We start from the raw sequence: 14,519 nt of genomic DNA on the forward strand, positions 1-14,519 counted from the left end.
CAACAGGAGCGTGTGGACTGTTTAGAAGGAGACCTTTACCGGAGGGGGGACACCGGCCTAATCTGCTTACATAAGAAGACACTGAATTTGCAGAACGTCTCTCTGCACTAATCCGCTGAACCATTCATGTTCAAGCGTCCCGCGGCGGAATATCGTACACAGGGCGCACATACACACACACACACTAAGCGCGCGCACACACTTGTGGCTCTAAAGCCACTGGAAATAAGATAAAAGCACAGACTGCTATCGCTGGTGTTGGTACATTTGTACGCATCTCTGCAGAATGCATCACGTTGCAAACCCAAAGTGGCGGCTCTCTGTGGTGTTCGCGCCCGTGACGATTCCGCTGACGCGCCACTAGCCGCACCACCCAGGAGATAGAGAAGAGAGGAGAGCTGTGAGCGGCGGACGGAGCAGGGGGACTGACTGACTGACTGACTGACTGACTACAAACAGGTCTCTCTTCCTCTTTCTTTACTCCTTCCTTTCCTTGACGAGCAGGACGTAAAGCCTGCCTTTGCGCAAACCCCGTGGACGATATTTAACGAGCGACAGCATTTGAACCAGGAGCATCATCTAGACTTTTCTGCGGAGATGGAGGTACCAGGCTTGGCGCACAGCATCACCAGTCCCTTAAGTCCCTGCGAGGGCATGATCAAGGACCTCAGCTTGGACGCCATACAGTTATGTGAACGAGATGGTAAGGAGAGGTTTTTCTGGGACATTCAGACATACACACATAATATTGTTGCACTAGAGGCTCTAATATGAATTTAACAGCTAATGTAACGCACACTGTCGGTTTTGTCATTGGATTTAGCTGCATGCTGTACCCGTATTGGGTGTTTGAAGGAAATAGGGGCTCGCTCCACCGGTTCCTTTGGTGGATAGGTGGATGGATGGTGCGCTTGTGCGTGTGTGGAATATCTAAGTGTCTTCACAGTGGCAACGAGATTTAGTTCAGTTATAACTGAGCCTTCTCTGCATGAAACAAAATTGTATTCCTGCAAACTGAAAATGCAAAAGCAATGAAACGTAATGTATTAACTAATGTACTGTATTTCAGCACCACAGACATGGACAGAGACCGGCAGCCACCCCGCCTATAAGCGCTGCCACTCTCTTTGTACTAGGGGAGTTGCCTTGATCAATATATCTGCACAAAGTGCATAACACCCTGTGTGTTTGTATGAATAAAATCAGCTTTTGACCTTACATCCAATCCTAGACTCTCTCCCCCCCCCCTCCCATACATTTTTAATTCATCAAGTCATGCTGCTGCATCCATGCAGGATAGTCTGAGATTGACTTCAAAAGTTCCCTGTATCAAAAAATAAACGCCATGTGAGTGGCTAATTTTTCAATGTCAAAAGGGATAAGCAGGTTTTCCATGTGGAGGATTCACTCTGATGCGAATTTCATGGTTGGGAGGGAAAAAAAAGCAAGTCATCATCAGGAGAGAATGAGAGGCTCAAACATGGCTGCACCCACGTGTGTGCACAGGCAGTGCAAGATTTACACACCCATCAGTGCCGTTACACACAATCAGTCTAAGGTCCGATGCATCTCCACAGATCCTTTTTTAATTAAGTTTTTAGATAAATCCACATCCATAACATGGGTGCACACCTTTTTCATAGCTGAACAGATTTAATTAGATTTTTTTTCCCACAGATTTTCTTAATCTGTATTTGGATTGACTCCTATGAAGTCAACAGTGTGTCTTCACTGAGGCCCCAAAGGACCCTGCATGTGCATGTTATCGCAATGCAGCCATTGTAGCACACTGCCTCATTTTCATCTGCCAGTGCTGCTGCTCCTCATAATGTGATACAGCAGGACACAGTTGATATCCTCTTAGTGCTCTGCTGGCCTGATTTTAAAGCTGTAATTTTAATAATGGGTGTATCGGCTGGGGCTGGTCCTTTCTCTAATGGACCCTGTGCTTCCTCTTCTGCTGGTGTGCTGGAAAGCTTTTCGTTTGATAAGCCTGATCTTTGCAGCACTTTGCTATTCATCAAGAAGTAGTTAAACCAGTGTAAATAGTTCTTCTGTGTCCTTGAGACACCCACATACTCTGTTTATGGAGCAACACAGTTACAATGTCCACCGTTGTGCAGATTCTGAGGAACAAATGGCTGGTGTACGATAACTTCAGCACGAGATAGAAACACTCGAAATGATCATCTTCATAGTTTAACATACATGTGTAATATTTATGCCATTGTAATCTGCACATGTCCTTTAAAAGAAGCATGTTGGAGAGTGTTTAGTATTGTTGTTATTGATTCCTCATTTATGACATTCTAGCATCCTTTCACATTCAGAATTTTCTTGCCAAACCCCATGCAGCTTACTACACTTTTTGAACTTTCTCAGAAATGTTCTATTGTTATGCAAGTTCTTCCAAGGACGGTGTTCATTTCAGTACCACATAGCCTTCTAAATTTAACTCCCATTTCCATTAATATTTAATTGCCAGCATGAGAGGCTTACGTGCCGATGCTGACCCAGCAAATGGGAATGCACGCAGCATCCTGATGTCTGTGGGAAAAAGCTCTCTCTCAGACACACAGGGAGGACTGTTTGAGCATTTCAATACACAAAGAGGTGGTGCGATACAAGTTGTTTGTGTGTGTCCCCTGTGTTAAAGGGGATGTAACAGCCTTAATGGTGCAGTGTAGGGATGAGGTTGTGACATGAATCAGTGTTTCCTCAAAGTGATGCGTAGTGGAAAGATAACAGAATGGACTCCTGTGAATAAAAGGTTCCTGCTGTTGGTGTTTGCATGTCTGGCGAAACAGAATACTGTTGCCAAATTTGCCCAAGCCTCTGCAAGGCTGCCTTCAGACCACCATTTTGATATTCCCAGTTAATGTGTATTAACAGGGGACGCACAGCCTTTGTGCTGTTGCATGATGAATCGAAGCAAGTACTTTATCTGAAATCTCTCTACTGGAAATACTGCTGCTCAAGCTGTGACAGCTTCTGCCTGGAAGTGTGTGCCTGCTAATGACAGACACAGACTGCCAGATAGATACATAGATAGATTAAGGAAACCTCTAAAGGTGGCGTAATATTACCACTAACTGTCAAGTATAATAAAAGCTCACTGGGTGTAAGGCTTGGCCAAATTAGTAGGCAGCAGTATTTTTTCTTGGAATGCTATGTCGCAACATTTGAACAAAGGGCTTTACTTTTCGATCCCTGCAGTGAAGTTCAGAAACACCACAAGAAGACGTTTTGCAAGATTAAAAAGGCAGTGCATGGGAGAATGACTGTGGGGTATTTGTTTTTATACTCAATTCCCCAAAGGTGCTGTTTTTCAGATATTTTTATAAAAAGTCTTAAAAGCTATGCTAATAAAAATGGATCCATGGATGGCAATAAAAATCTGTTAGTTCAGCTATCCCCTACCCAGACTGAAATAGAGTTCATCAAATATTGCATTGATTGGTATGATTTGGAGTTATTTCTACTACCATGAGGTTGATGTGTTTTGTGTGTGTGTGTGTGTGTGTGTGTGTGTGTGTGTGAGTGTGTCTTTGTGTAATGACTTGTCTACAATCGGTATGAATTTGGAAATAATGATGTTTTCCTGCAAGATAAATGTATCCTTAAACTTTTCATTTCATCAATATAATTTATAATAATAATTTCATAATAATTTTTTTTTATTTGAACAAAATCATGTAAAATTCATTACCTTATCGTATCCTCAACAAAAGGCTAATGGCACAAGCAGTTGTACAGTTGACGCAATATATCAAAAAGCTGCTGACATGACAGTATTTTGACTTTTAATCTAACTTTATAACAAATGTGGGTTTTTTTTATCTAAAAAAAAAAAAGTCTCAAACTTTCAAAACTAATGTTTCGGGCTTAGCATTTTTGTGTGAACTGCTAATTAACAAGTGTCAGTATAAAAGTGCTAAACATAATTGGTGAAAAAAGCTACCTGCAATAAGTCATCATGTATATTTCCATTCATATGTTAGAAAGCTGATGAGAGCATTTAGTGTTGAGATAAAGTTTCAGAACTGAGAGCATAGCCAGGTTACTTTTCACCCAGCTCCATCATCTACTTCAATTTAGTCTTTTTCCAATATTTTGCTATTATTAACTTGTCAATTATAGTCATAAAGCATAGCCCTTTTAAAGTTGCTAATTAGCAAGCGTAGGTATGCTAAGATGAAGACAATGGATTGCTGACATGGCAAGTGCTACCTGCTAAGTATCAGCATTTTAACACTGTTGTATTAGTACTGTTGATATTAGCATTTAGCTCAAGCATCACTGTGCTGTGTCACAAATCTGCTAGCTTGTAGACATAATATATTTTTCACAATTGACACTCACAACATCTGAGTAAGCTGGCATTTCAGTTTGGCCCTTGTTCAATGTGAGCATTTGTGTGCCATGACTGTGCTGGCAAGAGTTAGTGGTACATGTTTCACAGTTGATTTTGCAAGCTGCACAATATTTAAGATTGCAATTATCTCTACAGTATAACAAAGACCAGAACATTCTTAGAAATGTATTGCAGTACAAGTTTGACCCTGAAAAACTGCATCATGCTTATGTTCTCTTTGTGTGCTTTGTCAGCGCTTGACTGCAAAAGGACTTTGATATCGAAATTCAAGACTTGTACTGCCGTCTGTTGTTTGGGGGATTCAGGTTCTACGGTCATGAGAAATGATGAGTCATTCTGGTTTTGGATAAGTTTAGGATCTGTGGTGCCTGAAGGTCTTTTAATTCATCAGAAAGAAAGGGAGCGTTGGGTCGTTTCTGAACCACAGAGTTGACTTCTCAGCTAAAGATTGTGTTATTAAAGCATCTTTACTGGGTCTTTGTCTGCAGCTCAGGGGAGTTTTGACATTTAAAGATGGAGCACAGAATGCATAACCCTGACACACAGAAACATTATTTATTTTCTGCGTCTCGGTCTAGCCTGTGCATTGAGCGGAACAAAAGATGTGATTTTTCAAAGGCCTGCAAACATCGATGCCTTGTGAGTGCTGCACTGCTCATGTCTACAGTTCTGTTTTAGAGCGAACACTGCAACGTAAACAGTAGGAGGCTTGTCTGTCTGAACCAAGTGCCCACTTGTGCAGTCAGAGACAATCAGAGCTACTATCATCTGCCAATTCCTTCTTCACCTTACACACCTGCCAACAGTACTTGGCATACAGATAATTCAATCCTAACCTTCACTAAAAGTTGACTTGTTTTCAAAGCAAGATGTATGGACATTCAAATGACCTCACATGGTGGACACTTTCATCACCCAACACCACCTAGAGAGTCCATTTACATCACGCTAGGCCTATTAAACAGCCTGAATGGAAATCAAATAACTTTCCTCTCACCGTTAAAACAGGCTAGCAAGTGATTTATCATATGAGGCCAGGTGTGACTGGAACAAATCCTACCACAGAGAGTCATTAGGATGGTTCTTTGTATGCATGTTAACAAGATTTTTATTGATCCTTTTGCATCTATTGCTACGTGGCATTTGACTGAATGCTGAGTAAAAGGGCAATAGCCAATAGGATCCGTTTGAAAGGGCTTGTACACAGAATAGGCTCTCGGCCATTTTAATGTGTTTTCCATAATGCAGATATATCTGTGGCCTTTATTTTGTGGATTGGTTTAATCATGTACAGTGCGGCTATAAGTCATTTTACACACCCTGTACATGTGTTTACAGTTTGTGGAATTTGTGCTAATTTGTACATACTGTAGCAGGTAGCAGTGCTATGTTCTATCACATGAGGCAAATATCCCACGCTCTTCACCTCCTGCACATCACAACACAGGGCGATAAATTGTGGGAAAAGGTAATTATGACTCAACAGAATTAATACTTTCCACAGTAGCAAACGCCCCAGGTGCAAGAAGAAAGCATGAGAGTCAGGAAGCGACAAATCTAAATTTAAGTCAGGCTAAGGTGTGTGTGTTTGTAAAAAGGTTTAACTCTCTCCCTTAACGCCTGACCTTCATCCTGCTTGGCTACCGCTCCTCCATCTTTCATCCTGCACTCTCAGAGTCCCCGAGGACTGGTAACACAGCTTAGCACTGGCTCTCTCAAAGCCGTTGCATTTACCTCTAGGCAAGACTGTCTTGTACACATAATGTATTGAGATTCAGATTCGGGGCCAGCAAGTAAATTTTATGGATTTAATCGTCATTCATTTGATAATATGCAGGTATTCAGATAATCAATGTCATGTAACTTGTAGGTGTTGTAATAACTGGTCTGTATGTAAAACAACTAAATGCACCTTAAGGTTTGTGTAAAATGTGCTATACAATTCAAATTCCTAAATTTGATTGAACTGTGGGGTCGATCTCACGTGATTTTCTCCCCGTAAAGCGTTGCCGCCTTCAGAGCTTGTTTGCCCTGTTAACATCACTTTTAGCCTGACTGCAAAGCCTCAAGAGTGTTATGTCTGCATTATCCGGCTGCATTTGGAAAGCTTCACTCTGTGGGTGTAATGCCTCCATTTGCAGGTTAATTAGGAGAGCATTAGAGTAAACAGGAGCTAATTCAGCACTGAGGAGTAACAAAGACCTGGGAGGGCAAAGACCTGCATGGGGTCTGCATGGGGTCTGCTTCTAGGGTCCTCATTGTTGACTGTAGCAGTTTAAGCAGTGGAGAAAAAGGAACTTACTGTGCTTCAGGCACACAAAAAGCAAGTTAGCTAACTAGTTTTTCCACTTTTGTGTTTGGTTTTGGTCATTGCTTACTGTTATTTCTGATGCTGCAGTGTTGTGAGGTAAAGTTTGGGCTAAAATAAGTGACATATTTAGACTATAATCATGAAAGAACTGGCATGTTGTACAATAACAAAGCTTAAAGAGATTCATGAGGTCTCTATAGTGGTTATATTTCCTAGAATCTCTTCTGAAATGTCGACATTTGAAATACACTTGTACTGTCTGTCTGCTGGATAACTCAGCATTTTTTCGGAAATTGCTTGTTTTAGAAGAAATATCCTTGGCTGTATTTAATCTCCCTGGAGCAGGTGTTAGAGAATGACATCAGCCCCCCTTTTTATTCTTCTTAGATTAAGTAAAGGTCAGCAACATCAACTCCCAGGTGGGACGCCACAGTGCTGACATCACTGTCTGTGCTGACTCAGTGGAGCCTTCTCTTTCCGAGGTCTGCTGGTTATTTCCTTTTTGACTCTCTCAGCCTGAGACAAGCATTCAGCTCAGAGGGTTTTAAAGGAGAACGAGTTGGGCTTTAAATTTGGACCAGCAGCAAAGACAAGCGTTTTGACAAATTAAAGCAGAGAGCGTGTAAGGTGTCCAGAGCCAAGCGCAGTAAAGTTTGACCTTTTTTAGTACATCTTTCAATACTTATTCTAACATACTCGGGAATCTCAGGGCTGATAAGAACACTTAACTGTGGGAGTGTCACCTACCTGTGGGAGGGGTTACTGCCCTTTGTGATGTCATTAAGGCAAATTCTCCAAATGGCCTGTTTGAGCACACATTTACTGAAAAGTTGAGCAGGAAAAAGATGGAGAGGATGGACTTCTCACATTTTGGGGGTTTGAAGACAGACTAGGGACACATATTAGTGTTAGAAAAACATGGCAAAGTGTATTTTGTATAATATGTAACCTTTAATACTATACCTTTCTTTAATTAATTTGAGCATTAATAAATGTCCAATATGTATATAATGTAATGTATAAGTAACATTATACAAAGCATTGTGAAACAGCTCCAACAAAGTAAATCAATCTTGTGTTTCTGTTTTGTGAACACTCTGGGATGATATTGTTCTAAATATTTAACTACAGTAAGCCAAAGATTTGTTTGTACTTCTCTGGAAAGTCTTTGTCCACATTAAAGACATATGAAGTCCTTGTAAGCAACAATACGGGTCTTTCTTTTGTGCTTTAAAATTATAATTTTTTTCTAGTAATTAAGAAGGTGTTTATGGGGGGGGGGGGGGGGTCCTGTCTGACCTTGTGGCAAAGAACTTGTGTATCATTTAGGTGAGCCATAAATCATGATTTGAAAAAGAACCAACCTAGATTAAATTGCAAGACAAGTGCAGGATACAGAGTGTATGAATTACCTTCTAATTTCCTAAAGTGATTCAATCTACAAATGTTCCACTCTTGGAGTGTGTGTGGAGGCGAGACAGGAGAGTCCACGCAGCCCAATTATGGGATTATTCTTTCATGTCGCCCCCTCTCTTTGCTGATGAGTGGAGATGGATGTTCCATGCTCCGCTGCTCCTGCCATTGTTTTGTCCCTCCACAGAGTCCAGTCGTGTTTTGCATTGCTCCTAAATTCTTCTTTTCGTTCTTGTGTTTTACTCACTCTCGTGTTTGGACCCCAGAGCGTGCACAGAAAACTCATTGTTGCTCTGCCAAGTGGGCGTCTCCGAGCGTGACGCCATGTCTATATTCACCCTAATCCTACAAAGACCTCATTCAACTGTGTTTTGACATTTTTCAGTGGCCTCAGTGCGCACTTTGGGGTGTTCGCCTTTTATACATTGTGTTTACAGGGACCCGACTAATGCATGATATCTCTGCAGCTCAGGGAATAACAAGATCTATCAACTTATTTAGAAAAATAAGCAATATAATCATCAGTTTTTTCCCCTATTTAAAATACGGCTGAAGCTCTATGACATGCACCCATATTATGAATATTATTGTTGCAGGGTCATGTGTATTTACTGCAGTTCTTACCCTGATCAGAAATGAATCCCTCTCCATGTGAACCAAAGAGATACAGTATAAGCAGCATTTGAAATATTTAATGCTGCAGCATATGTTCTGGAAAAAGCAGTTAAGTGTGTGTGTGATGATGAGGGGCTGATGTGTTTCCATGGCAACATATATTGTAGTAAGTGACACAGCCAGTTCCTTGTGCAAGTGTGTGTGATACAGTGGATACACTGCTGTCAGTGCTGCCAGTGGAATAATTACTAAGAAACTGCAGAAGAATTATTATAAGAGAGAGACAGAAAAAATGAACCAGAGGGCTGAATAAAGACTGGGCGTAGATGCCAAATTTAATGGCTTACTGTTGATTTATAAGTCTCAAATCTATCAAATTTTGATATCTTGTAATAGTTATGTCACAAGATTTTAAAGGTAAAGGTTAAAAATGACAATGTTTTCCCTAGAGTTAATGAAAATGTTATTTCTTTGACAATCACTATATCCACATTGCTCGTTGTTTCCCTACCTCACAGGAAGTAAAGCCCAGGACGGCAGCCTCTCTGAGATGGAGGAGCTCCCAGTTCCCCAGAACATCAAGATCAGCAACATCACCTGCGACTCCTTCAAGATCTGCTGGGACATGGAGGCACGCAGCAAGGAGCGCATCACACACTACTTCATTGACCTGAACAAGAAAGAAAACAAGAACTCCAATAAGTTCAAACACAAGGTAACGCTTGAATCAGCACCGATAAACACAGAGGTGACACTACGGGAAAGAGATGAGTCACTGACGTTGTTTTCTCATCGAATAGAATTTGCTGCATTTTATAAATGAGGAGGAAAAGAAATCAGAGACGAGAGGTTTGTGTTTATGTGATTCAGTTTGTGAGAAAATCTTATTAAACCTAAGTAGACCAAAGTGGCTAATGCATCAGCGCAGATAAAAAAAATAAGTCTTAAAGAGCAGTTTTAATAGAAATCTTTTTTTGTGTTCAGTGTTTAATTCAGCCGTGTTAAAGCCTCTTATGATTGAAATCTCTAATAATCTGAAGCTATTCCTGGCCAAGAGGGAAACAAAACTTCATTTCTGGCCAACTGGAATGTAACTCAGCGCTCACAGCTATTTAACAAAGTAAGACTGGAGGTCTTAGTGAAACAATACATTAACTATGAGCCAAAACAGAATATAGATTAGTATGTTACTACCAAATGTGTTATTCTATTTTAAGGTTATACATTTAATATTTCGACCTGAAAAAATGACATCTCCAGTAGGAAACATGTTTGGAAATGTACATTTCAGGAAAACCAGTTATTGTCTTGTCTTGTCTTAACAAAACACTTTTCCTTTTTTATGTTGTACTATTTGTTGCATTGTTTACATGGTTAAAAAGGCACTGAATGACATCCATCCCATCATTGCTATAGTCATTCTGCAATATCATAATAGTGATACATATATTTATTATAATCCTTGAGGTTTTCGGCATAAAACTGCACAGTTACTACGTTTTTTTTGTTTTACCTCAATATAACCTTTCTTTTTAAGCTTGAGGCAAAAAGACTCATTATTTGTTTTTCAAAGAGCTGTCACTCCAAGCTCTATTGGCTAACATCACTCCTCTACCTGAGAGGTATTGCCGTAACAACAGGGAGACTGTTTCACTCTGTCAGTGGACAGTCTGGGATATGTTTTGGTAATCTTACAGACCAGTTTCATCAGCCTCCTTCATTTCCTCCTACATCCACTTCCTGGGTGCTCCATGGCTGAGTGTTTCCTCTCTTTCTGCTCTCTTACAACGGGGCGACCTCGTGCTTGTATTTTGATTTTGGTGTTCAGCAACAGTGGATTACTGGGCTGACTCTGTTGCTAGGCAGGGGCTCCTGGTCCAATCAATGAGCTGCTCAGGCCCACTGAGGACTAGAGGGAGGTGAATGTTGAACAGAATAGAGTACATACATAAACAAAAGAGCAGCCACAGGTATTAACTGTACTTTACCACTTACTGTAAAGGAAATGCATGCATGTGTGGTTCTACAAGCGTGCCTGCAAATCCCAACGTGTAGTGGAGTATATTTTTCTGACTCAGTCTTTCCTGTCCTCCTCCTCCCCCCCCCTTACCACTAGGATGTTCCCACCAAACTGGTGGCAAAAGCGGTGCCCCTGCCCATGACCGTGCGGGGCCACTGGTTCCTGAGCCCCCGCACAGAGTACACCGTGGCCGTCCAGACTGCATCGAAACAGACGGACGGGGACTATGCCATCTCTGAGTGGAGCGAGATCATCGAGTTCTGCACTGCTGGTGAGTAATACACAGCAGGCAGCGCCACAAGAACATACATTTTCAGTACGTGTGACATCAGTGCTCCCCGTGATCTTTGCCTGTTCTTAACAAACAGCACTATTACTGTATTAAAGGGAAGTAAAACAAAGTTAAGGATGTAGCACAGTGTGGGGAGATTTTTAAAGGGAGGCTAATTAACACGTAGTCCAGGGATGGAGAAAGGGATGGTAAGGAAAAGAAGGAAGCAGGGGAGTGGTGCTGTATATCTTCTGGTGTGGGGGTCAGCAAGTTCAACATAGCTGGCTTGAGGCTCAACGTGGGGGAGGGGAGAAGGAGAGGAGATGATGGCAGGAGACTGGAGGGTAATAAGTTGTGAAAGCGATGGAGAGCAGCAGAGAGGGAAAGAGAACAGGCAGGGAAATAGTCTATAGCGCTTTAAACACACGCACGAGAAATTTCAAGACAGCCAGCCTCGATGTCCCCCACAGCACAAGATTTTCTGTGATGACCGTAAAATGACGCTGTAAAAATTCCAGGGTTATGTCTAAATACATATCCAAGATGGCTCACAAAGCATCAGAGCCTGACACTATGATGAAGGTTTTTGATTTTCTAATTATGTTGTGTGTATTTGGATGTATTCACAGTATGAATAGAGGAACAGCACCATGCTAGCCTCTCTGTAAGGCTGATACTATCCCAATATAAAGATACCTACAATAACAATGCTAACTTGCTCATTTCAAACATCATTCATCATAAAGCTCGATATCCTCCTATTATGACCTATTAAGCAGACTATTAAAATGGTGTTATGCTGCCAGCTGCTTTTTCACCAGGTCAATATGTCTAAATCACAAATAATATCATATTCTATGAAACCAAAACACTCTAAAATTCACAAGCAAGATGGTCGTCTTGACAGCAAATACTGATATATCGACAGCCACTAAATGGCTATTTAGCATTTAAACTGTCTTTGGAACACCAATTTCCCTCAATCATTTTGTAATTTGAACTACAAAAATAGCCTTTACGAATCTCTCTCGTGAACATAGGACCGTAGGAACACTTTTATTACCCAGTCTGTATGGCAGCCTGGCTTCCTGCTTGTTTGCTTAAATTGTTTTTAAAAATAATAAAAAGCTGAGCAGTTGTTAAATGAATCAACAAAAGCAGATGAGATGGAAGGAAAGAGAACCAAGAGGTGAAGAGTGAACTATATCGTATATATTTTGCTGTCATCACTACAAGTTTTGTCTTTAAAAGATGGCAGATGGCTGGTAAATTTCCTGTGGAATAGCCTCCAGATGTGGGAGATAAAAGCCTATGTTGATGAATATTTATTGTAAATGACTGTGATTTTACAGTGGAATTATATTGTTTTATTCTGATATAAAAAATATTCTTCTGAATCATTAGAGGACTTTATTTTGTGCAAAATTGAACACTGACAGAACCAATTTACTACATTTCTGAATTCAAAATAAAATAAAAATGCACGTGTTCAGATCTCCATTGCTCGGTGCACTTGTCTAACCTTAGAGCGAGGCTTTTCTTCCCTTTTATGTGAGCAGACTTCTTTAGAGTGACTTAAATATCCAAATAAACAACATGTCTTCTTTCATTTATTGTCTAAGGAACTTTGTTGATGCATAAAAGAGCAGGGAAATTCCCCCAATTCTCCCTGTCAGTGCTTTTACAAAAAGTAATAAGGGAAAGAGCCGTAATCATTATAACACTTTGGATAAAATCCACACCAAGTTGGCAAACCTGCTAACATGGTGGTGAGTAAAAGCAGACTGTATTATAGGCCGAAGTGAAAATACAAAATACAGTATTTGTCTACATGCTGAGTCATTGAGGCTATGAATATGTAGAGGTTAAAGATGGAGGATTCTCAGGATCCAGTGAGTCAACATAAACAGTTCATTTTACATCCTAAACAGTTCACTCAGAGCCTCCTGTTGATGATGATTATGTTTCTACTAATTACATTTTGCATTGGTTTCCGATTCTCACAGTGAAAGCACATTCATTTCAATGATGGTATGTGTTGTGGCTGTTTTCCAGACTATTCCACAGTGCATCTAAACCAGCTGATGGAAAAGGCGGTGGCCATTGCTGGACGGATGCTGCCTTTATCTGTTTTCTACAGGAACCAGAATAAAGAGTACTTTGACCACGCCAGGTAGGGCAACCCATCCTGGTTACTATAAGCGGTGGTGTAAATGTCTATAGTTAGTTTTATTTTGATCTTTTAAATTGATGTGACCACTCATTATATAGAACGTGGAAATTAGTGCTATTTTTGGTGTCTACAACTATTCCACTGTATTGGGCTGAAGTTAAATGTGTCTGTCTTTGCTTTTTAAATTGTCACAAGCTGCACTAATGTAGAATTCTGTTAGCGTTGAAAGCTTGACCACTTTTCATAAAGATCAATTATCAGTGCATCCTAAATCTAACAGAGTCAGTACAAAGCAGTCATTTTCTGTTGATATATTATAACTGATTTTGGCGTGCTGAATAGGATCAATCATACCACTAATTGCATTTTTTTCTGGGTTGGCTTTTTATTTAAAACTCTTATCCTATTCTCATGTATCGTTGTTATTGGCAAAGACTATGGTAATTCCGATTTTTTCTTTTTTTCTACAATTATTGCTAAAAAGTTTTACCATTTAATTTCTTCTAAAGTTATAGAAGCTTATGCAATATGGGTAATGTAGTGTTTTAAACAACAAATAGCAGGCTGTTATCATTTGCTCAATAAATTACCATATAATATTGCATATGTCAGGCAGAAGCTGCGCAGGTCTGATTTCATGTCAGAGGAGAGGGGACCAAAGAGGGAGAAAAGGATTATCTCTGGAGTTGCCTTTTGTGCAGCCAGATTCTTTACTGGATTTTGTCTGAGTTTAAGTGACTCCCGTTTTCCAACTCTCTGTCTAGTTCTGCTCCTCTTAGATATTTTCTTTGCTCTCCCTCTAAGGAAAGGCTCTACGCCTCAGAAATCACTCTGTTTCTGTACTAAAGCCACAGCTTGTGAGCACTCTTCTGCTGGAGCTTTGAAGCATGACGTCATGTGGATAGACTTCTCCCTTTTGCTGAGTTGCGGCTCAGTTGTTCTGCTGTAAAACTGCACCATCATGTGGAAAGAAACAGTACTGACAGTAATACATAATGAGGCCTCTGCTCCTTTGACCTGGGGTGGGAGCTGAATTACTCCATAATGGCCACAACAAAGCAGTAATTATGGATTTAATGAAAACCTCTGGAGTCATAGCAGTATAATTACAAGTCATAATTGGAGCTGGGAAGTTCAGATTTACTCTGTGGGAGAAATATCCAGCTGCAACAGAATGCGTCTTTGATTTAAATGCTCATCTGTTGATATCTCTGTAAAAGCTGTTTCTTTTCAGCAGTTGGCACAATGATAGATACATATTTCATAATTTAGATTACTTGGCTAATGTGATCACAGCTCCAGAAAGAGTGAAACTATACTGCATGTTTATCATTCAGAGTT

General features: G+C 40.4%; 1 protein-coding gene across 1 annotated transcript in view; it reads left to right on the forward strand.

Annotated features, from left to right (window-relative positions):
* Nucleotides 1-14,519, forward strand: part of phyhiplb (phytanoyl-CoA 2-hydroxylase interacting protein-like b) — a 17,609-nt gene continuing 3,090 nt past the window's right edge. The window contains exons 1-4 of the mRNA XM_020639186.3: nucleotides 1-703; nucleotides 9,233-9,429; nucleotides 10,831-11,005; nucleotides 13,061-13,178. Coding sequence (XP_020494842.1) covers nucleotides 598-703; nucleotides 9,233-9,429; nucleotides 10,831-11,005; nucleotides 13,061-13,178 — 596 coding nt within the window. The 5' untranslated portion in view covers nucleotides 1-597. The remainder of the gene's footprint in view (nucleotides 704-9,232; nucleotides 9,430-10,830; nucleotides 11,006-13,060; nucleotides 13,179-14,519) is intronic.

Source organism: Labrus bergylta, chromosome 10, assembly GCF_963930695.1.
Source record: "Labrus bergylta chromosome 10, fLabBer1.1, whole genome shotgun sequence".
NCBI lineage: Eukaryota > Metazoa > Chordata > Actinopteri > Labriformes > Labridae > Labrus > Labrus bergylta.